Here is a 23558-nt window from a genome sequence, read left to right as displayed (position 1 = left end):
TGCTCAGATAACCGCCTGTTTCTTGCAAATAATAACTTTAAGCATAAAGAAAAACATCTTTTAACATGGCGACCCCCTAATTCGTCCCAACGTTGGACCCAAATAGATCACATCGCTATCAGCCACCGATGGAGGGGCTCAATAGAAGACTACCGCTCATTCTGGAGGACATGCTTAGATTCAGATTATGCTCGGGTGAGTATTTGTCTGCGTCTTGCTGGATGTAGGAAAGACGCTGCAAGGAAACCTCTTAGGACCCTACTTAATGATAGTCATGCTGAGAGTATAGTTCAGGAACAACTAGGAAAACTGTTAGGCAGCCATGTATGTGATGCCCACCCCGATGCAGCATGAGATGATATCCGAAGAGCTGTGGAAACAGCAGTGATATCTGCTAGTACGGTAAACCATAAAGTTGGGGAGAAACACTGGATCTCAGCAGCATCTACCACTGTGATAGATGCTCAAAAACCCATTCCATCTGGCTCTGAGCATAACGAAGAGCAGAGTCAGCTTAAGCGCAAGCTGACAAGAAGCCTACGCAATGATCGTAAACAGTGATGGGTAGCGAAAGCAAGACAGATGGAAAAAGTAGCGGCAATAGGTAACATCAGACAACTGTTCAGACTTGTTAAGGAAACCGGTATTAGGAGCCCGACTGTTAGCGAAACTATCTAGAAAAAAGATGGACATATTATACATTCTCAATCCAGGAGATTGGATCGATGGGCAGAACACTTTAGGGATCAGTTCAACTGGCCTTCAGCCACACTTCGGTTTCCCACGATCTCCAGTCAACCTGAATGGCAAGTTGATGTAAGTCCTCCAACCGTTTACTAAGTTGAGAAATTTATAGGAAATCTGAAGCGTGGGATAGCAGCGGGCCCTGACAGGTTTACTTTTGAGAGTTTTAAGGATGGTGGTTCAGTATTAGCAGCGAGATTGACTGAGGTCTTAGGTAGAATTTGGGAACTGGACGTAATCCCATCTGACTGGTCTCATTCACTGATTGTGCCAGTCTATAAGAAAGGACAAAAGTCCTCTTGTGACAATCACACAGGAATCAGTTTGACTAATATAGTGTCTAAAATATTAGCTTCATTAACTCTTCGCCGCCTAACTAAAGCTCGTGAAGAACAGACTAGAGAAAACCAGGCTGGTTTCCGATCTGGACGTGGTTGTATAGACCAGATATTCACACTACGTCAGGTCCTGGAACATAGACACACATCCAGACGCCCCACAATCATAGTATTTCTCGACCTTAAGGCAGCATTCGACCCTGTTGATCGTGAGGTTCTATGGCAGTGTTTGTCACTGAAAGGAGTACCAATGAAGTACACTAACCTTATACAGGTTCTCTTCTCGAACATATCTGATCGAGTGAGGGCTTATGGCGAACTGTCATCAGAACTGATTACCTCAAGTGGTGTTCGTCAGGGCTATCCACTCTTTCCATTCTTGTTTAACTTTGTCCTTGACGTGCTTTTAGAGATAAAAATTTTCACATCTGACTTTCCAGGGGTTAAACCTGTACCGAGAGATTCACTTGTTGACTTAGAATATGCTGATGACATCGTTTTATTTGGTGAAGACTCTGACAAAATGCAGAGTCTTCTGACCACTCTAAGCAACAATGCAGGCATGTTCAGGGTGCGATTCTCGCCCTCGAAATGCAAAACGTTGCTTCAGGATTGGGTTGTATCGACACCCGAATTAATTATAGGGAGTGAAGTAGTTGAACGTGTCGATCGCTTTACTTATTTTGGGAGTCTCATCAGCTTTTGTGGTCTGATGTGTGACGAAATCTCAGCACGGATACAGAAGGCTCGACTAGCTTTTGTCAACTTGCGTCATTTATGGCGTAGGCGAGATATCCGTCTATCAACCAAAGGACGTGTTTACTGCGCAGCAGTTCATTCCGTCCTACTTTATGGCAGTGAAACATGGCCGGTAAGAGTAGAGGATATCCGTAGGCTACTAGTATTTGATCATAGGTGTCTTCGAAACATTGCTCGTATATCATGGGACCATCGAGTAAGTAACACAGTTGTTAGGAAACGGGTACTAGGTAAGGATGGCAAATCAATTGATGAAGTAGTGAAACTTCATCAGTTGAGATGGCTGGGACACGTGTTACGTATGCTCAACGACCGACTGCCTCGACGTGCTATGTTCAGTGGTATAGGAGTAGGTTGGAAGAAAGCTAGGGGCGGCCAAACCAAAACATGGCACAAGTCCATGAAGTCACTGACAAGTGAACTGAGTCATGTTGGTAGGTGTAGACTACCTGGTTGGGGACCGCGAGATGATAGCAGCCGATGGTTAGAGACCCTGAATGACATGGCTCAAAATCGTTTGCAATGGCGCAGGAGCATACACTCTTTGTGTTCTCCCAAATTCTGATCTCCTTATTCCTCCTTGTTACTTTTTTTTCTCTTCCCAAATTTATTTCACTGTATTATACTCTTTAAGTAACATCTCCAAACACTAATCTTCCCGATTACTGCTTTTACTCTTATTACCTCTACCAGTACGGGATTTGAATCGACAACTGCATCTCTGTGCTAAGGTGGTGTGGCAACTCGAACTGATGTACGTACTTATGAAGTTCTACGTTGTTACTGACTGACTGACTTTGGCTTTGAGGGTGCCATGTGAGGGCTTGTCTTGTGACGCAGTTGGGTTCTTTCCCCAATGTGTGTCCTATCCACTTCCAGCGCTTCTTTCTGATTTCCTCCTCCGCCGGGATCTGGTTTGTTCCCACAGTACGCTGTTGCTAGTAGTGTTCGGCCAACGGGTCCGAACTATTTTGCGTAGACAACTGTTAATAAACACCTGTATTTTCTGGATGATGGCTTTCATAGTTCTCTAGGTTTCTGCCCCATACAGTATAACTGTCTTGACATTTGCATTGAAAATCCTGACCTTGGTGTTGGTTGACAGTTGCTTTGAGTTCCAGATGTTCCTCAGTTGTAAATATGCTGCTATTGCTTTGCCGATCCGCGCCTTCACATCTGCATCAGATCCACCATGTTCATTAATGATGCTGCCCAGTTATGTAAAGGTTTTTACATCTTCCAAATCTTCTCCGTCAATTGTGACTGGATTGGTGCATGCTGTGTTGTTTCTGAGAATCTTGCCTTTCCCTTTGTGTATAATGAGACCTACTGCTGCTGAGGCTGCTGCCACACTGTTCGTCTTCTCCTGTATTTGTTGTTGCGTTTGGGATAGAAGAGCCAGATCATCTGCGAAGTCTAGATCGTCCAACTGCATCCTAAATGTTCACTGTATCCCGTGCTTCCCTTCAGATGTTGATGTCTTCATGATCCAGTCGATCACCAGGAGAAAGAGAAAGGGTGAGAGTAAGCAACCTTGCCTAACACCGGTCTTCACTTCGGACGACTTTGTCAACTGTCCTCCATGCACGATTTTGCAGTGTAATCCATCATATGAACTCTGTATGATGTTGACCATCTCAACAAATATAAGGTTATAGAAATACTTAGTTTAAAAATCGACTTAAAGTTAGTACTAACGTACACAGAAAATATTTACTCACAAATTCTTAAATAATTATTCCTTGTCTTTTCTCAAGACTAAATATATTTTTTTAAGAATGTTACTCAGCATTACAAAGTGCCGAGGTCCCTCGTTTCGATTCTAAGTGATATGCGTTTCCGGCATAACAAATATCAAGTAGCATCCAAACCACAAGGTATATCACACAGACACAAATCAATTCATACGTAATCATTTTTATTTCAAATAACGATATTTTTAAAGACTCTCCTAGTATATTTCCAAATGCTAATTCGATTTCCGCAGTAAAGTTCCAGCGCTTTTTACAAAACCTAAATTGACAGATAGATGTATAAATAAAAGCAGACAGATAGAATAGCATACGTGTCGTTATTATTGCCATGTTAGTTTTATGATAATAAAAATTTCCGACTAGTAACCTTGATCACGTTTTGCGTGTCAACTGTTAGTCAAGACAAAAGGAAACTGTATATTTGCAAACTCCTCCGCATTATCGCATGATAGTGTGATAAATTTTACTACTAAATATATTCTAATTTCTTCACATAACCTGAGAAAAAGGATGAGAACGTATTACTTACCATGATTGTAGGTGAATACAAAATATTTTAAAAATTTGATGCAGTATTTCGACTGTGTAGAGTATTTTGGTGAAAGACTTAAAACGTGTTCACAGCTTATCACGTGCTCCAATACTAAGCTAGTGATAGTTTTCCAGTCTCTTTTTCAAAGCCACGCTGTGTAATGTTCTTATATGTGTTTCGCAAAGTGACCACTTCATGTGGTCATTGTAACCTATCCCACAAGAGCAGGAAAAAACTATGGATACACATCCACGTAGCCCAGAGCGGAAGTTTATCCTCAACACATCCGTGTATTTTAAGCCGGCTAGAGAAGACGACAGGAAGCCTAGCTGAATAGAAGGATTTATTCATAGGTTTTGGAATTCAGGATTTTAGCAGCCGTATCTACTTTAAATAATCTATGAAAAAGATTTCTGTCGGTGTCGCATGATAAAAAACAATGATAAGCGAACTTTTCGTGCCGAAAATCAGTCATGTTTGTTGAGAATACTAATTAAGAAGTGCTCACTGAGTAAGCGCAAGTTATAACATATATATATAATACAATCTGTTCATCCGTAAAACAACACTGAAAATGTCTCCACTCACTAAACACGTCCCACTCTTTGAGATATGAAGAGATTTCAAACATCCCTTACAAGAAGTGTTCTTGTAGTGAACAAAACCTCAGGCACGGTAAATCAATTTACTATATTATGCAAACTCACACAGTGCCTTTGTAAAATATGGAAATCATACATTAAATATATAATTTGCATATCTTCCTTGAGTTGTCCGGTACTTCCTCCATCATTCTTCAAATTTTGTTGTCATTCCGACTGCTCTCCGTTTCCCTTCCTCTGCTTTTCATTTAGGTCTTCTGCTGATAAGCATTCCACTTTCAATTTCTGCTACATACTACGTACACCTATCCACATAAGAAGCGTACAGCACCTGCTGATGTTTTGTGTCGTCCATTCACGAGCAACTTTAACGAATCTTTCTCAAATAATTTTATATCACAGTTGTGGAGAAAGATAAAGATAATCCCAATACCAAAGGAAGTATCTGGTGGTAAGAATGAAAAATGTAGACCCATAGCAATAACTTCACCTCTTCTCAAAACAATGGAAAAATTACTGCTATTCTCACTTCAACCGGCCTTAAAGAGTAGGTTTTCATTATCCGCCCGGCAATTTTTGTAAAATATTTTTTTAAAAATTCCCCCCCCCATTAAAAAATAATTTAGCGAACAATAGTTTTCAATAACTTCATCATCACACTATACAGTTATAAGTCCATAATTTCAATATTAACAATGATAAGATCAGGATTTAGATCAGATGAGGGAACAATCAAAGTGAGCATTAAAGCAATGACCATGTAGTGTGGATAACAACCAATCAAATTCTCGAGCAAGCCGTAAGCGAAGTAAGGAGAAATTTTAATAGTTGACTTCTCCTTCAAGTATGTGTTGATGATGTTATTCAGTAAAACAATGAAAGCTTCGTGATTCAACCATATGTCTCAGTGACCACACACCTCCAATGTAATCAGGTTTTACTCTGTTTCATTAAGTAACCTCAGTTGTCTAACGGTTACAATCTATCGTCACCACTTTTCCTGAAACAAGCGAGAGCAAAACATAACGCACTTTTCATCGAATCACTTATTGTCCACATTCCAAATCCATCGACAAGTTTCGATCATTTATCATCAAAGTTTAGGTAAAATCCACATCGTCCAGTAATTAATGATCGATTAAGTATTCACAAGTTAATTAGGTAATTGTATTTATTCACATTTATAAGGAATCATTTTTACAGCATTACATTGATTTTTAAATTTATTTAAAACTGATTACCATCTAAACTAGAATTAATCCATTCTTCAGTACAGTATACCCATTTATATCATCATCAGTAGGATTGTGAGCTGTTATATTGTCAATATTCAAGACCGAATACAAACCAGTCTTTGCTGGTATATGGAAATCTTTAAAGAAATACATCGGTGTCATTTGGTCATATATTTTTTAGGATAATTGGACTGTGACTGGCAGCCAAATCCAGAAAGCACGTTATGTCTTATTTGGTACACGTCATTTGAATGTACCTCTACTCTTGTGTTTATATCGACAATAGTATAATTCCAATCGTTACTATTAGTGGTTTAAACATCATTTCTGTTGAACATAAAAGCTACTGTTAAGACTCAGTATTGGCATTAGATGTGAAGGGCACAGAGTTGATGTCACTATGTTGGCTCCCATCTTGTTTGAGAATCGTCAGCGAGATAAGTATTCATCTCAAAGTAGACGTTCGTTCTGGGAATCGAACCCACTACCTTACAATTCAAGCTCCTTGTGCGTTATTCACTGAGCTACTGTCACACGATAGCTACTAATTCACTCAGAGCGTATAATATTGATTTCAGGTTGGACCATTCCATTTTCAAATTTCGATCAGTCTTTGTTAGTTTATAGATATTACACCATATTAGAGTTAACACCTACTCAAAATAATTTAATGAATTATATATACATATATAAAAAAGCACCATCATAAGGAATGGATCTCTATAGAAAGACTGGACAAGATCAAAGAAAGGAAGAACAAGAAGACAACAGTTAACAACAGAGACAGTCCAAGCACAAGCTGAATACATAGAAGCAAACAAGCAAGTGAAGAAAAGCATTAGAGCCGACATGAAGAAATACGTGGAACAACTAGCAACGACGGCGGAAAAAGCTGCAACAGAAGGAAATATGAAACAACTGTACGATACAACGAAGAAACTAGCACGGAAATACAGTAAACCAGAGAGACCGGTCAAAGACAAAGAAGGCAGGCCAATCACTGAAATTCAACAACAGCGGAACAGATGGGTAGAATACTTCGAGGAACCCCTGAATAGGCCGGCTTCAATGAATCCACCGGACATCAAAGCAGCACACACAGATCTTCCTATAAATGTCAACCAACCAACGACGGAAGAAATCAGAATGGCCGTCAGACAAATCAAGAACGGGAAAGCAGCAGGACCCGACAACATACCAGCTGAAGCACTGAAGTAAGACATCGAAGTAACTACAAACATGCTTCACCTTCTATTCAAAAAGATTTGGGAGGAGGAACAAGTGCAGACGGACTGAAAAGAAGGAGAACTCATTAAGATGCCAAGAAAAGGAGATTTGAGCAAATGTGAAAACTACAGAGGCATCACACTACTGTCAGTACCAGGAAAAGTTTTCAACAGAGTGTTGCTAAACTGGATGGAAGACACAGTAGATGACCAACTTCAAGATCAACAAGCTGGATTCCGTAAGGATCGGTCGTGCACAGACCAAATTGCAACACTACGGATCATCGTCGAACAATCAATTGAGTGGAACTCATCACTATACATCAACTTCATTGATTATGAAAAGGCATTTGACAGTGTGGATAGGAGAACGTTATGGAAACTTCTGTGACACTACGGAGTTTCTGAGGAGATTGTCAACACTATCCGGAACTCATACGACGGACTACATGCAAGGTCGTGCATGGAGGATAGCTGACAGACGCATTCCAAGTAAGCACCGGAGTCAGACAAGGCTGTCTACTCTCTCCATTCCTCTTCCTTCTGGTGGTCGACTGGATTATGAAGACCTCGACATCTGAGGGAAAACACGGAATACAATAAACAACTCAGAATCAATTAGACGATTTTAACTTCGCAGATGACCTAGCCCTTCTGTCCGATACACACGAACAAATGCAGATAAAGACAGCCAGTGAAGCAGCAGTCTCTGCATCAGTAGGTCTCGGCATACACAAGGGGAAAACCAATGTCCTCAAATACAACACGTAGAACAGTAATCCAATCACACTTGATGGCGAAACTCTGGAAGATGTGGAATCCTTCAATACCTGGGAAGCATAATCGATGCAGACGTAAACGCGAGGATTGGCAAAGCAAGGACAGCATTCCTACAGTTGGACAATATATACAACTCAAAACAACTGTCAACCAATATCAAAGTGAGAATCTTCAATACGAACGTCAAGGCAGATCTACTGTACGGAGCTGAAACTTGGAGAACTACAACAACCATCATCAAGAAGGTGCAAGTATTTATAAATAGCTGTCTTCGCAAGATACTAAACATCCATTGGCCGGATACCATCAGCAACAGCCTTCTCTGCGAGATAACAAACCAGCTTCCAGCCAAAGAAGCAATTAGGAAAAGACGATGGAAGTGGATAGGACATACATTACGCAAATCGTCAAACTGCATCACGAAGCAAGCCCTAACTTGGAATCCTGTAGGGAAGCGAAAAAGAGGAAGGCCAAAGAACACTTTACGTCGGTAAATAGAAGCAGATATGTAAAGGATGAATAACAACTGGAAGAAGCTAGAAAGGATTGCCCAGGACAGGGTTAAAGGGCGAATGCTGGTGAGCAGCCTATGTTCCTTCACGAGGAGTAAGAGGCGTAAGTAATATATATATATATATATATATATATATATATATATATATATATATATATATATATATATATATATATATATATATATATATATATATATATATATAATGTGTAGTATGCCTCTATTCCTTTTTTCGGTAAAATAAGCAAATATATAAATGCTAAGCCATCATATTTCTCAAGAAAGTCTATACATAATAATCAGTGTTTTAAAAAGAATGAATCAGATGAGTACATATACATCACCATTTATGTAAGTAGATGAATAAGCATCTTAACGTACACCGAAAGATAAATAACTTGCTTCATTAATTTTCACATAACTTTGATATAGAACTGAATAAAATTACTATAAATAAAATGTAGATATGTTAATTGTGATTCAGTTTACATATTAACCTAAGTTAATTACCAACTATACACTAAGATATTAATTTCAGATTAAAAATTTCATATTCTACTGAATTTTTTAATAGGTTGCATTTTTGTAGAAAATATGATTGTATAAACTTGGCAAAAAACAATTAATTTAACAGTTGAATTCAAGAGTCAATTGAAACTAGATCACCATGGAAGACCTAGAAGCACTGGATGGCCGTTTCGTCCTATTGTGGGACTCCTCAGCAGTGCGCATGCACGACCTCGCCCCCTGCGAGATTCGAACCCAGGACACTCGGTCTCGCTCACTAACGCTTAACTTCTAGACCAATGAGGCGGAATTTCTTGATGTTAATGTCTAACTTCAACCAATCCACGAAATTGCGCCACCTTCCACTATTTCCTCAGTCAGTTACTATCTCATAACAAACCCGGTTGAACTCCACTGGTCAAAGGTTTCTCACTAGGATTCCAGGAAATACCTCTTAAAGCCAGTCACTAGTGAGCACATGATTATTATTATCAGAAGGGGGTTTTGTGGAGATTGTAGTAATTTAATAGTTGGGTTCGGGGGTCAATTAAAGCTAGATCACCATGGAAAACCTGGAACCACTGGACAATTATTTCTGAATATTTTTAATATGGATAAAATGCAATATATCTGATTTTAGTGAATTGTTTTCATCTTAGTCAAACAGCATTTGAAAACCAAGGAATAAATGGTAAGACTATTTGAGTTTTCACGGATTCTTGAAGTTATGAACTCTCAATTTTCATATAGCCAATCAAGATAATCTTTTTGTATTTGCTTGAGATTAAAATGAACGTGAGACCCAATTGAGAATTATTTTTGGTCAAGTTTCGGCATATAAGCATAAGGCGATAACCTGCATGCTACAGTTTTATATGTTATAATGATCTGTTTTCTTCTCTGAGCTAAATAGGTTAATCATGAAGCTTTCGTTGTTCTTTTCAACAGCATCGTCAGTATGAACTTCAGGCAGATATGAGGTATTCTAATTTGTCCACATGACAGACAATTTATCCTATTGAACTTAATCTTGATTGATTGTTGTTGATCTTTGACCAAATTCCTGATCCTAAATTTGCCCAGGAATTTCTTAGTTAGTTTATAACTTAGATCGGTTTAGATATGTTTGTTAATTGCTGATTGTTTAGAGTCTCAAGAGAGACGCAATCAAATTATATTTGAGGACAACGACAGGCTGAATGTCAGCAATAACCAATCAAGATTAAGGTAGACAGGAAAAGTAGCAGATGTATGTGGAGAAATGCAAATACTTCACTTCTACTAGAAGTTTATGTTAATGATACTGTTCAGAAGAACAGTGAAAACTTCACGATTAAATCTCTCACCCCAGAGAACAAAACTCCACCAAAGTCATTTATCTGAGCTACAAATCTCCACTATCTCACAGTTTGTTTTCTACGAGTCAATAGTACAACAAATATGGCATTTCAAATGAAATACTATTTACTTAAAAATGACTAAATCTGAGTGATCAGTGCTATATTTATTCACTCCATTACTGTTCATTTGATTCTGTTAACCAAGTTTTAATGTGGATACTACTCTAAGTCAATTGACATCACTTGATCTATGATGAGATATTAAGTGGTTGAAATTAGTTCTTGTTCGATTCCCACCCAAAATATCAATTCCTTTAAGATTATAACTTTGCTTTGCTAAAATGAGCTGATCGACACAAACTTTTGGTACTCAGTTTTCTCCCTGCTACCTCCAACCACCTTATGTAACACTGTAACTATCAAACAAAAATACGTTGTACCTAGCAGCATCAATTTACTTACTATTTCACGTTTGATACTAAGAAATTAGCATAATTTCATGGGATAACAAAAATACTCCACATGCATACATGCATGCAAAACATATGTAGTCGCGTTAAGGAAGTAGAGATGCAAGGTAAAAAGGAATGTAATTAAATATTTCTCAATTTAAAAATTTACTCACGTCATAAACAGTACACCAATTATATGATCATTTCACATACAATTCGATTTATGTGAAAACTGGAATTACAAAATCTATCAATCAGGTAGTGTTTTTTTGATATTCAGCAAAACATATTTTCATTGATCGAGTTATACATAACGCAGTTAAACTGAGCTAGAAAATCTAATCCGGAATGATAATGCCAGAAAAGTTTAATACATTCCGTAATAAGCTGCTTTCGTGATAAAAACCAGTTAGACTACGTGACTGAAAGTAGCTAACAAAAACCACGGCTGATTATGATCTGACACCAGGAGTACTTCTTATCTGAAGGAGACTGCACTGTTACCACTGAGATGTTCAGGGACTCTATACAACTGAAATATTTACCAGTAATTATTAACTTACTTACGCCTGTTACTCCTCGTGAAGTAGCATATGCTGCCCACTAGCATTCTCCATTCAAATCTGTCCTAGGCAATCCTTTCCAGTTCTTTCCATTACAAGTAATTAGCCACTGAGAATTAACCATGTTTGCCAAGTTATTTGGTGCCGATGGAATTCTGTCCGTTAAGTTACTATGTTATCTACGTTATTACATTAAAAATGCGTAAAATTTTTTATACTGTACCCTCATTTTATCATGTCTGTACGACGATCTAAAGAGACTTAAGAGTACTTTCTCTAGTTTATCTGCTTGTTCTTTAATCTTGTTCTAAATCCTAAAAGAAGTTACGCCCCTCATGGCGCATTACCGTATCTCTTTAGAAATTTTATTAACGGCGCATCTTTTTCTTACAGAGAAATGAACGGTGGATTTTCTAAGCACAAAGTCACAAAATATGAATTTGACCCAGGACGAAAACGAAATTTTTAGATTTTTCATTTACGGCTAAGTAGTGGAAGCATATTGCATTGTCAGTATGAAGATTGTGGAGATCGCCGATTTTTTTGTGATTACTGACCAATTTAAACTGACCTAATTAAATTTAGTTTACATCTGCCCACAATTGGATCTTAGATCAGTGGCCTTAAGCTCAAGTGTTTCCTCATGAGACCTAAAGTCCTTGGTTCAATCTCCAGTGATGGGGTCGTGGATGCACACTTCTTCTAAGCCACAAACTAATACGAAACAGTTGTTCAGTACTTCCAGGTTAATAATGGTCATCTAACTTAGATCAGTTCGTGATCTTAATAATATTCGAATGCACCTTCTGCACGGGATTTGAATCGACAACTGCATCTCTGTGCTAAGGTGGTGTGGCAACTCGAACTGATGTACGTACGTACGAAGTTCTACGTTGTTACTGACTGACTGACTGACCTTCTGCACACATACATTCCTAAATAATACTGAGAAATATTCAATTACAAACTTTCAACTATTGAAATACTACAACCATAGACAACCACTGTATAAATCTATTCAACGAATACAAAATAAATTCAAAAACCTGTTACATATCATAAAAATTACTGGAGCTGAGTAAAGTCATTACAAATCGATTTACAGTAATGGATTACGAATTGTTTAGAAAGTAAATGGATTTGAACTGATTTAGTTTTATTCAACATATCATTGGTGTACACTTGAACCATCTGTTCCTACACCTCAAAGACAAATCCGTAAATCACTAAACAGTTCAAACCTTAAATGACCATAAATTAGCGAAGTCTTACTCTCTAATTCGCTTGTTTCAGAGTTTTCATATCACAATGAAGCTGCATAACATTAAAAAATTGGCTAATTTTATCGATTTAAGTCCACATTTTTGTTTATTTTAGTCTGATGATATTCCACGGAGACCTTTGTACAGTAAAGCTAGGAGAACCAGGGTCAACTCTGAAGGACTAAAAATTTGATGAAGTCACTAAAAGTGAGTAATTCGATATTTGCGGAATATTATCGTGTTTAAGTTTAGTGTACTCATCAGACACTATTGTACGTTTAATACAACTATAAGATGTCATCTTTTGAATGAATAGGCTGGAGAACAAAATTAAGTGAAATTCCAATTATCTGAAGTAGAGAAAAATATCACAATTGAAAATGCAAATTCTTTCCTGTAGATACGTTTTTTCGACTGTACTACTTACTAATAAATGACTGACGTCTATGAAATAAACATCACTGCTTATTAGGTCAAATAATTACAATCCTGATTATAATAAGCAAATATTTTTAGTTATTTTAGTATGCGCATTAATATTATAAAGCCGGTAACATCCCATTAATTGAGAACTAATACACATCATAACTGAACTATAATAATACAGTGAAATAATCCGCTGATATTGAGACAAAACTCTGACCTTCTAAACTTTATGAAATGTCTGTAATTTTTTCGTGAGATAACTCTGTAACGATGCTGTAAATAAGCTCCTTTCAATATTATAAATAAGTGAAGTTGTTTTAAGTTATATATACATGGTATTGTGAAAAAGACATACTATTATAATGAAAAACAAAGTTCATTTTAAACACCTATGCTATATTCTACTGCGTTCACGATTCAGATGCACGTGTTTCTGATACCCACCCACAAACAGCTATGTTGGTTAAAGACTTAAAAATGACTTGGAAACTTCTATTAACAAACCGAATTACAGTGCGCATAAACTGTTTGACCCAGACAAGAATATGTAAGCCAACACTTTGACTAGACGCCGAATCAAAGTACTCCAACGGTGTCTCACCGATAAGTCTATACCTATCATTTGACTTTAATACACTATGTGAGACAAATCAATGTCATTTCTTTAAATTTTGGGGATTATGTTGAATTTACTAATGATTATCATTTATTGATCATTAGTTTCTAGGCTGTTTACTTTAGAGATGTTATACATGTTCGTGAATTTGTAGCTCATCCGTTTTTCAGTATTCAATGTACGTGTGGTAACATGTATTTTCGGATATTTTACGTCGATTGAGCGAACGTTTATATCATGTAAGACAACAATTTTCGCTGATGATTTTATTTCAAACACAAATTTCACTTTATATGCTTTTCATTCAGCAGTTTTGGATGCTCTCGGGTAGCATTTTCATGGAAGATAGGTTTAAATAGTTTTAAACAATTGAAATGATATCACCAGCGATAGTTATGCAGTTACATACAGTAATCATTTATTAAATGAACGGGACAGTTCTCGAAAATGTTAGAAACTACACTTTCATTAAACATTGAGTAACTTCACTTATTTTAAGTTCAAATGTTATCATACTCTAAAACGTGAACTTGAAGTTTAAAATTAAATTACTAGAAATGTTACATGCATGATAGTGAAGTAAAACTTTATTATAGTTAAAATCAATAAATTATATGAATGTACTCAACAAAAACATTAAAGTGGTATTGAAAAACATAATATTTCATTTGATTTTTAAGTAATTATTCATTATTAGAATCTTTGGCATTTCTCAATAACTTCAAATATCAACATGAACCCTCAAATTTTTAGTGAGGAACAAATGAATAAGCACCCTAGACAAATTTAATAACTTTAATCACTGTTGTGAATATCACATTCATAGATCATTTACAGTAAATTGATGCTTTAAATAACATGGTATAAATGTGTGTAATCTGCCTAGGCTATTAAGATTATTCGAGAAACATGATATCAGCTCCCTAGATTTTATGAAATGGAGACAATAAATTGATATTTTGGGGAAAACACAGGTAATTTACTGTGGGCCTTGAAGACTGAAAGGAGGATTAAAAACTTATATGCTCTCTAACCTCTTGTGTCAATAAAAACCAAAAATATGTTCAATATCTTGAGTTCCTTCAATGTCTAACTCACTGTCCATACAATTATTGATGAACACAATTTGAGAAAACCTTCAAATTACTCGTTTTTGTTGATGTTCAGTTGGTCCATTATTTTACATACGGTCAATTTGAATGCTGAGGCAAATGAAGTCAATAGAACCTATGAACGAAACGAGCAACTACTATTTTATTCGATATCTAGAGCAGATTTAATGGTAACAAATCAGTTTAGAAATAATTAATTAGTCATCAGACAATTTTAGAAGGGCTTTTGTGGATAACATGGTAATTTCAATAGTTGAGATTATGGGTCAGTTTAAGCTACATCATCATGGAAAACCTGGAAGCACTGAGCGGCCGTTTCGTCCTAGTATGGGACTCAGCAGTGCCCATCCACGATCCTGACTCGCCAGATTCAAACCCAGGACCTATGGATGCCGGCTCAGTGGTCTAGTGGTTAAACTCTCGCGCGCCAAACTGATACGTCGTCGGCCCGAATCTCGCCAGGAGGGGTCGTGGATGCCCACTGCTGAGGAGTCCCGCAGTAGGAAGAAACGGCTGTCCAGTGCCTTCAGGTTTTCCATGGTGACCTAGCTTCAATTGACTGACGATCTCAACTATTAAAATCATTAAACTATTTTTGCAATTGTAGTATTATTAAATGACTCTACACCATGATATATAACATTTCATGTGAGTCATATCAACATTAATAACTTTATTCTATTTTGTTTAAAAATCCTAAATTCACATGTTATAACTTTAAATGATGCACTATGCCCTAAACCTGGCCATTTTTCGGATTATTAATTTGGATATATATTATATATAACCTGAAGAGAATTTATCGAAAAGAGTCTTCTTCGTTCATATATATATATATATATATATATATATATATATATATATATATAGAGAGAGAGAGAGAGAGAGAGAGATAGATAGATAGATAGATAGATAGATAGATAGATAGATAGATAGATAGATAGATAGATAGATAGATAGATAGATAGATAGATAGATAGATAGATAGATAGATAGATAGATAGATAGATAGATGGATAGATTTATTTTCAGTTACTAATAACTATTATATAATACATGTTGTTAGCATGATCATAAAAAAAGAATATATTGGTTTAGCATTCAATGTAAATGAACTGGTCTGCTAAGAATATTGAAAAATAAAACTTGAGTTGACTGCTTTTTCCTATTAATAGACGTTTAAATTTTTCTGTAACTAATGTGTAAGACTACGTTGATATCTCACATATCAAATTAATCTTATTTGAACAGTCATTAAGAACTACCATGCACTGAACAGCAGTTTCGTTCTGGGGTAAGACTGATTAGAGGGGATGTTCACAACCTAAATGGGGACCAAACACATGACTTTCATGTGTCGCAGAGAGAGCTTAACCTTCAATCTACTAATTTGACATTTCATGATTTGCATTTAAAACTTTAATTCGCGATCCTGTAGAAAAATCTGAACATGCAGTCAACTGCTCTACACCCTACATACTTGAACTGAACTGGTCATAATTTCAAGCTAGAACTGCGGGACTCATCTTTCAAAAGTTAAGCGTTCATCATGAGACTTGATTTACTACAGTTTCCTTCCTAAGGTCAGTTCATTGTGTAAGATGCAAAAGTGAACAATCTCCACAAATTTCTCATATTTATTTGAAACTAGAATTAATCAATTTCTCGAATCCACGTCTGTATATAGATCCAATTCGTAAGTTGTGTATATTTTTTTATAAATAATTTAGCAGTTGAATCTAGAACATTTGTTTCATTTCAACTGTAGTTCGTTTATCAGATTAACCAATGTTTTAGCGTTGATTAAAACAATCAGGCTAGACCTAGTAGTTTGCTTCTTGAAAGGCAAAATTTTGTCACTTAGGTTATTAAGTCTCATCATTTTGTCCCAGTCATATCGAGACCATTAAAACCTGAATCGCAGTACAATCAACAGCTGATTTCAAAATGAAATAGATGGTAACTGTTCATTTAAAATGTTTCTACAAAAGGATAATAAATCCTACCCCACGTAAAATATAACAAAATGTTCTGACCGATTACCCACTCAAAAGACTACAAAACTTATTTTTGAAATTCAGTTTTACACTGCAAAAAAACACAGGATAAGACGTCTAAACTAAAAAATAATTCACATTACTAATTAGATCCTTCAACGAACTCGACTATGTAACCGCTTCAAATACATTTAAAAATTAATTTCTTCTACTTAATAACTCATCAATTCAACACAAAATCAGTTGTTTCAGTTATTTACCATTGGTTAGTACAAGTATAAAAAAGCAAAACGCTTATTTAAAATGAACGTACTATTATGATCCAGTTCGTCGAAAAATTCATCAACACCAGCCATTAATCGTTGATTAGCTAAATTATTGAATTTTCGAATAATTTTATCGTGATTTTTTACTCCGGATAAGTGTAGTCCATAATCCTGTGGATGATAATCTGTAAATAGGAAATGAATTTATTTGTCCAGTTCAATTATCAAACAAATTTATCAATTCACAAAACTTTTTTTCTTTTTACTTGAATAATTTAAATTTAAATGTTTTTAAATCAATATTTATCCATAGTTTAAATCACTGACCGATCTTAGCGAAACCACCATTCAAAAGCAAAAACCCCTAGACAGTTGATTTGCCCTAATATGGGACTGCGCAGAAGTTCACGCACATAACCACACCACAGGAGATCAAGCATGGAACGCTTGAACCCTAGACATTCAAACTGCGATCCAGTCATATGTCTAGCTTCAATCAATTCACGATACTCTGCAACCAGCATTATCTCGTTTACAATCATCAAACCAATATTCACATAATATATACTTCTGTATTTTCAGTTTCTGATGAAGAAATGATACATTTCGGTCATCGATAAAATACCTAATTTTTCACTTTGTTCTAATGTCAACTGATTTTTAACATGATATAAACATCTCATGTTGTCATCAATACAATATCTATGTACCAGACCACGAAATACTTGAATTCACTGATACATGATTCTCGTTTAATCACTCAATCACTCGACTGTATGTAGTGTAGGAAATGGTATAAGTGTGTATCGGGTCCTCCTTTCCACTCATCACATCATAATATAGCATAATAATAACAAGTGAAATCGTGGAATTAAAGTATAGAATATATATATTTGTTGAAACATAGGGAATGAGTCTAATTGAGCCATTGCTAATCATTACGAGCCATATCATTCATGATCTCTAATCTCCAATTTTGATTATTTGCATTACCTCAAATGGCGGAAACATTCAATTCTTGACTTTTGATCAAGACTCAGAGATGTTCGTTTGGATGAACTCTAGTGATTACGATAATGATGATATGTTTTGTTAAATGGTTGATGGTAGTCAGCAGTAAATCGTAGACATAAACTTTACGCTAGGTAACCTTATCAGCAAGATGTATTCGAAATCTTTAGAATGAATTATGGAATTTTGACTTAATAATCTAACACTAATATCTGACTGAAATAGTTGAAGGTACTAAGTATGAATCCACATAGTGTGGTGTGTGCTACAGATGTCTATAGATATAAGTAGTATGCATCGTCAGCCGAGTGTGAAATGCCCGGCGACAGAAGGTTAAGAAGATAGAAGGGATGAGGACGAGAATAGAGAACGATTTGTGTGAAAATGAAAGAACAATCAAGTCTGAGACAATCGATTGACATTTTACAAATGAGGTATTTACTGTATGGTTCTCGGATTTTACTAAGAGATTTAGTAATTTTGTATTAAAATACAGTAGATTGTCCTTACTGTTGCTCTCGTTCACTACAATACCAGTAAAACTCAATAAACAGTTTGACAGAAGTGGAGCGCCGAATACAGGGAAGACATCATTTATGAAACTAATATTTGATATGATCTCAAAAATTGAAACTGAAATGATTCCAGCGTTTCATCTAGCAAACTTATTTGGACTTCTTCAGAGTAATTATCAAAATGAAAATTATCAAATAATATATAATGTTTGTTAAACATTATTATTTCAAATATTATTTTTACAAATAATTTGAATAAGCCTCAATATACCACTCATAAATGTTACTGAGTAAGATTAAGGTTTATAGTCTACAAGAAGATAATTGCAATTACTTATTTAATCAATGTAATAAATAAATGTGTCATGTTTTACTATCTAGATAATGTATAACTAATCTGTACATCATGATAATTAAAATTTGGCAGAAAGATATTCTTCGTATGAAAAATATGATGTGCACTAGAATTTTTGAAGTGCAGCCAATAAATACATGAACTGAACTTAGTTAAAGACTCATTGAAAATTAAGGACCGACGAACAGTCAACTGGTCTCAATACGGGACTCACCAGCAGTGAGAAACGACGTCAATCACTGAGTTGATGCCTAATGGTTCACGTTTGTGACTTAAGTCAATCCATAATATTGCACAACCATCGATGGGTAACTAGATACTTTTCAAAGTTTATTGAATAAATGTCTCAAACTTTTCTATTAAATGTTGTCTCTTTACAATAAGAAAACTTGGAAAAAGAAACCATTTTTTCAGTCCGAACGGGTACTGTGATTCTTAAATGCTCACAAAGGTCTCTGAATCTCTGATCTTAGATATGTGATGCTAAGAAGTCTTTTATTAGAACGAGATAGCTGTCATATGCTCCTTCGTATTCAATGGAGGCTTAGATGAGGTTATTCCATAAGGAAGTACAATTTAAAAACTAAATTAATCTCACAAAACCCACATCAATAAAATGTATATATATATATATATATATATATATATATATATATATATATATATATATATATATATATATATATATATATTACAAGTTAAATTGTGTTTTCACAATCTCTTTAATATCAGATAAATGACATTACTTCACCTAACGTCCTTTTTATATTAAGGTTAACATGTGGACTACTGGTATTATCTGAACTGAGATTCATTTTCCGATTGATTGTTCTTATTTGAATTTAATCTGGAAAACATTTTTGTCGTCCAGTTGGTCTTCATAACCCATTCTTTTGAGCTAGCTTGCTAACAGAATAACATTTGAAAGTTTTGCTCATGGCTACATGAATTTTAGATAGGTAGATTCACTCTCACTGATATCAGCTATCACAAAATACTTTCTTTAAGAACACAATTTTGTAGACTTCATTTGGATGCTTTACGATAGTTATGTTCAATCTATGATCTCGGTCTATTAGCTTTCTATGATTTACGCTGTCCTCTAATGTCATCGATTAGGAAAACAATGAACACACGATATATAAAACTACAGTGTTAAAGTATGTTAAAGTATGAAATCAGAATGGCCGTCAGACAAATCAAGAACGGGAAAGCAGCAGGACCCGACAACATACCAGCTGAAGCACTGAAACCAGACATCGAAACAACCACAAGCATGCTTTATCTTCTATTCAAAAAGATTTGGGAGGAGGAACAAGTGCCGATGGACTGGAAAGAAGGACACCTCATCAAGATTCCAAAGAAAGGAGATCTGAGCAAATGTGAAAACTACAGAGGCATAACACTACTGTCAATACCAGGGAAAGTCTTCAACAGAGTGTTGCTGAACCGGATGAAGGATGCAGTAGACGCCCAAATTCGGGATCAACAAGCTGGATTCCGTAAGGATCGGTCGTGCACAGACCAAATTGCAACACTACGGATCATCGTCGAACAATCAATTGAGTGGAACTCATCACTATACATCAACTTCATTGATTATGAAAAGGCATTTGACAGTGTGGATAGGAGAACGTTATGGAAACTTCTGTGACACTACGGAGTTTCTGAGGAGATTGTCAACACTATCCGGAACTCATACGACGGACTACATGCAAGGTCGTGCATGGAGGATAGCTGACAGACGCATTCCAAGTAAGCACCGGAGTCAGACAAGGCTGTTTACTCTCTCCATTCCTCTTTCTTCTGGTGGTCGACTGGATTATGAAGACCTCGACATCTGAGGGAAAACACGGAATACAATAAACAACTCAGAATCAATTAGACGATTTTAACTTCGAAGATGTAGAGTCCTTCACATACCTGGGAAGCATCATCGATGAACAAGGAGGATCCGATGCAGACGTAAAGGCGAGGATCGGCAAAGCAAGGACAGCATTCCTACAATTGAAGAATATATGGAACTCAAAACAACTGTCAACCAATATCAAAGTGAGAATCTTCAATACGAACGTCAAGGCAGTTCTACTGTATGGAGCTGAAACTTGGAGAACTACAACAACCATCATCAAGAAGGTGCAAGTATTTATAAATAGCTGTCTTCGCAAGATACTAAACATCCATTGGCCGGATACCATCAGCAACAGCCTTCTCTGCGAGATAACAAACCAGCTTCCAGCCAAAGAAGCAATTAGGAAAAGACGATGGAAATGGATAGGACATACATTACGCAAATCGTCAAACTGCATCACGAAGCAAGCCCTAACTTGGAATCCTGTAGGGAAGCGAAAAAGAGGAAGGCCAAAGAACACATTGCGTCGGATAATAGAAGCAGATATGAAAACGATGAATAACAACTGGAAGAAGCTAGAAAGGATTGCCCAGGACAGGGTTGGATGGAGAATGCTGGTGAGCGGCCTATGCTCCTTCACGAGGAGTAACAGGCGTAAGTAAGTAAGTAAGTAATATTACTTATTGCTGAAGTTGGGTACTGGTAAAGAGTGGAATCCAGGAGGAGAGAGTTTTCCTGTCTGCGACTCATCAGCTGAATGTATATGGACTCCAGTGTCAAGATTTACACAGATAATCAAAACCATTACCTTTCACTTTAAACGCTAGAGAGCTGCTAAGATCAGATAGATACGTGCATGAGCAACGAGTATGAATTTTATTAAACAGGGTGTAGATTTTCTTGGTGTGAATATTGACTCAGCAGCTTAGTAAAAAATGTACTGACGTTTGAATTGAAGGAGAGTGATTTCGAGTTTCAGTGTGAATGTAATCACTGGAATCCAAGGAGATCCATCTGGCGAGTCCCAAACAGGACAAACCAACCATCCTGGATTCGATTGTTAGCCATTCTTCAAACTTAATACAAACTTGTGACTAAATGTCAACACCGATCCTCTTAGAAGTCACATATTTTGATAGGAAACAGTCAGTTTGAGTCGTTAACACAGGGAAAATACAAACATTTAGAACTAATGATCTGCTATTTTTTTCCTGAATCTTCTATTTATGGCAGAACAGTCTATTATAGACAATCAGTATAAGAATGTGGAGATTGTAACGTTTTTGATTGAGATCGTGGATGCGCACTGCTGAAAAGTCCCGTACTAGGACGAAACGGTCGTCCAGTCTTATCAGGTTTTCAGTGGTCGTCTAACATTGATCGATTCATGATCTTAATCAATAGGAAATAAGTATCCAAATAAATTTAAGTAAAAAGGAACTAATTCATTTTTGTATTCATTTGCTTCACTAATATAAATACCAAAGTGAACTGTACAAGATTTCCATCTTAATTTTGTATTCATCATCATCAACTGAATATTATTCAAGTAATCAATATTTATGTTTCAAAGAAGGTCAATAGAAATAACTGGTAATGAATGGTAATTTGCAAAATGGAATATTGTTTCAAATACATAAGAGAAATACTTTCACTATTGATTTTTAATATTTGGATTGAGATTTTTACGTACAAAATTGTCTCAGTCCCTTGACTTACGATTGATAATGGTAGCCATTGAGGCTCACTTAATTTGGTAATAAGACAGATATTGCTGGTGACACACTGGACAATAAAATATTCTCGTAAGATTACAATTTCGGTTATAGTTAGAAATGTAAATAATAGAATTGTGATCAGCATAAAGCGCACGCTGCAAGGCTTGAAAATTGCGGGTGTCCACTCGCCTCACTGTGAAAACAACTGTTTATCACTTTGTTTTTTGTTGGTTGTCTTTTGGAAGTCATTTCTTGATAGAGACTATCTCCTAATGTTTTTATTATCAGATTCTGAGATATTCCTTAATTCATAGAATAAATGTACACTTATATATATCTGCCATGGTTTATCAAATAAACCTTATTAATTTTAACTTTTAATCTCATTTCCAATCCTATCCTCAATGTTTTATAGTGATAATGTTTCAATCATGACACATTTTCCATCATACCTTTCAACACCTAATTATAATTATGTTCGTCGTGTTATTTTAGCCTAAGGAATTGTTGTTAATACATTTTGTAGCAAAATATAATGTACATTTGTCTATAACATGTTTTATATACCTTGTTCCAATTTTTACCTTATGATCTAAAATGCTAGTTTGTCAGTTTTTAAAAAAAGTTAACTATTTGAGTTTAACTACACTCACGAGAATCCTAATTCATACATCATAATTTAAATTCATTTATATGTCTTTGAGTAAAAAGATATTTTAAATCAAATTACTCTGTTTATCATGAAATTTAAAGTTTTTCTAGCCCATAAAATTAATGAATTGATATATTTATCACCGAGGTTTGACATAAACGAAAATGTATGGCATAAGTTTGAACAGCCTGAACAATGCACACCTATGATACTACTAAGGTGAACAAGAACAACGGTGAGGACAATCTACTGTATTTTAATACAAAATTACTAAATCTCTTAGTAAAATCCGAGAACCATACAGTAAATACCTCATTTGTAAAATGTCAATCGATTGTCTCAGACTTGATTGTTCTTTCATTTTCACACAAATCGTTCTCTATTCTCGTCCTCATCCCTTCTATCTTCTTAACCTTCTGTCGCCGGGCAT

General features: G+C 35.9%; 1 protein-coding gene across 1 annotated transcript in view; it reads right to left on the bottom strand.

Moving 5' to 3' along the window:
- The window catches only part of MS3_00004928 (uncharacterized protein), a 47700-nt gene that overhangs the window by 5375 nt on the left and 18767 nt on the right, over positions 1 to 23558 (bottom strand). The window contains exon 3 of the mRNA XM_051212917.1: positions 17073 to 17210. Within this exon, the coding sequence (XP_051068841.1) occupies positions 17073 to 17210 (138 nt within the window). The remainder of the gene's footprint in view (positions 1 to 17072; positions 17211 to 23558) is intronic.

Source organism: Schistosoma haematobium, chromosome 3, assembly GCF_000699445.3.
Source record: "Schistosoma haematobium chromosome 3, whole genome shotgun sequence".
In the NCBI taxonomy this organism is placed as follows: Eukaryota; Metazoa; Platyhelminthes; class Trematoda; order Strigeidida; family Schistosomatidae; genus Schistosoma; species Schistosoma haematobium.
This window is presented reverse-complemented; position numbering and strand designations above follow the sequence as displayed.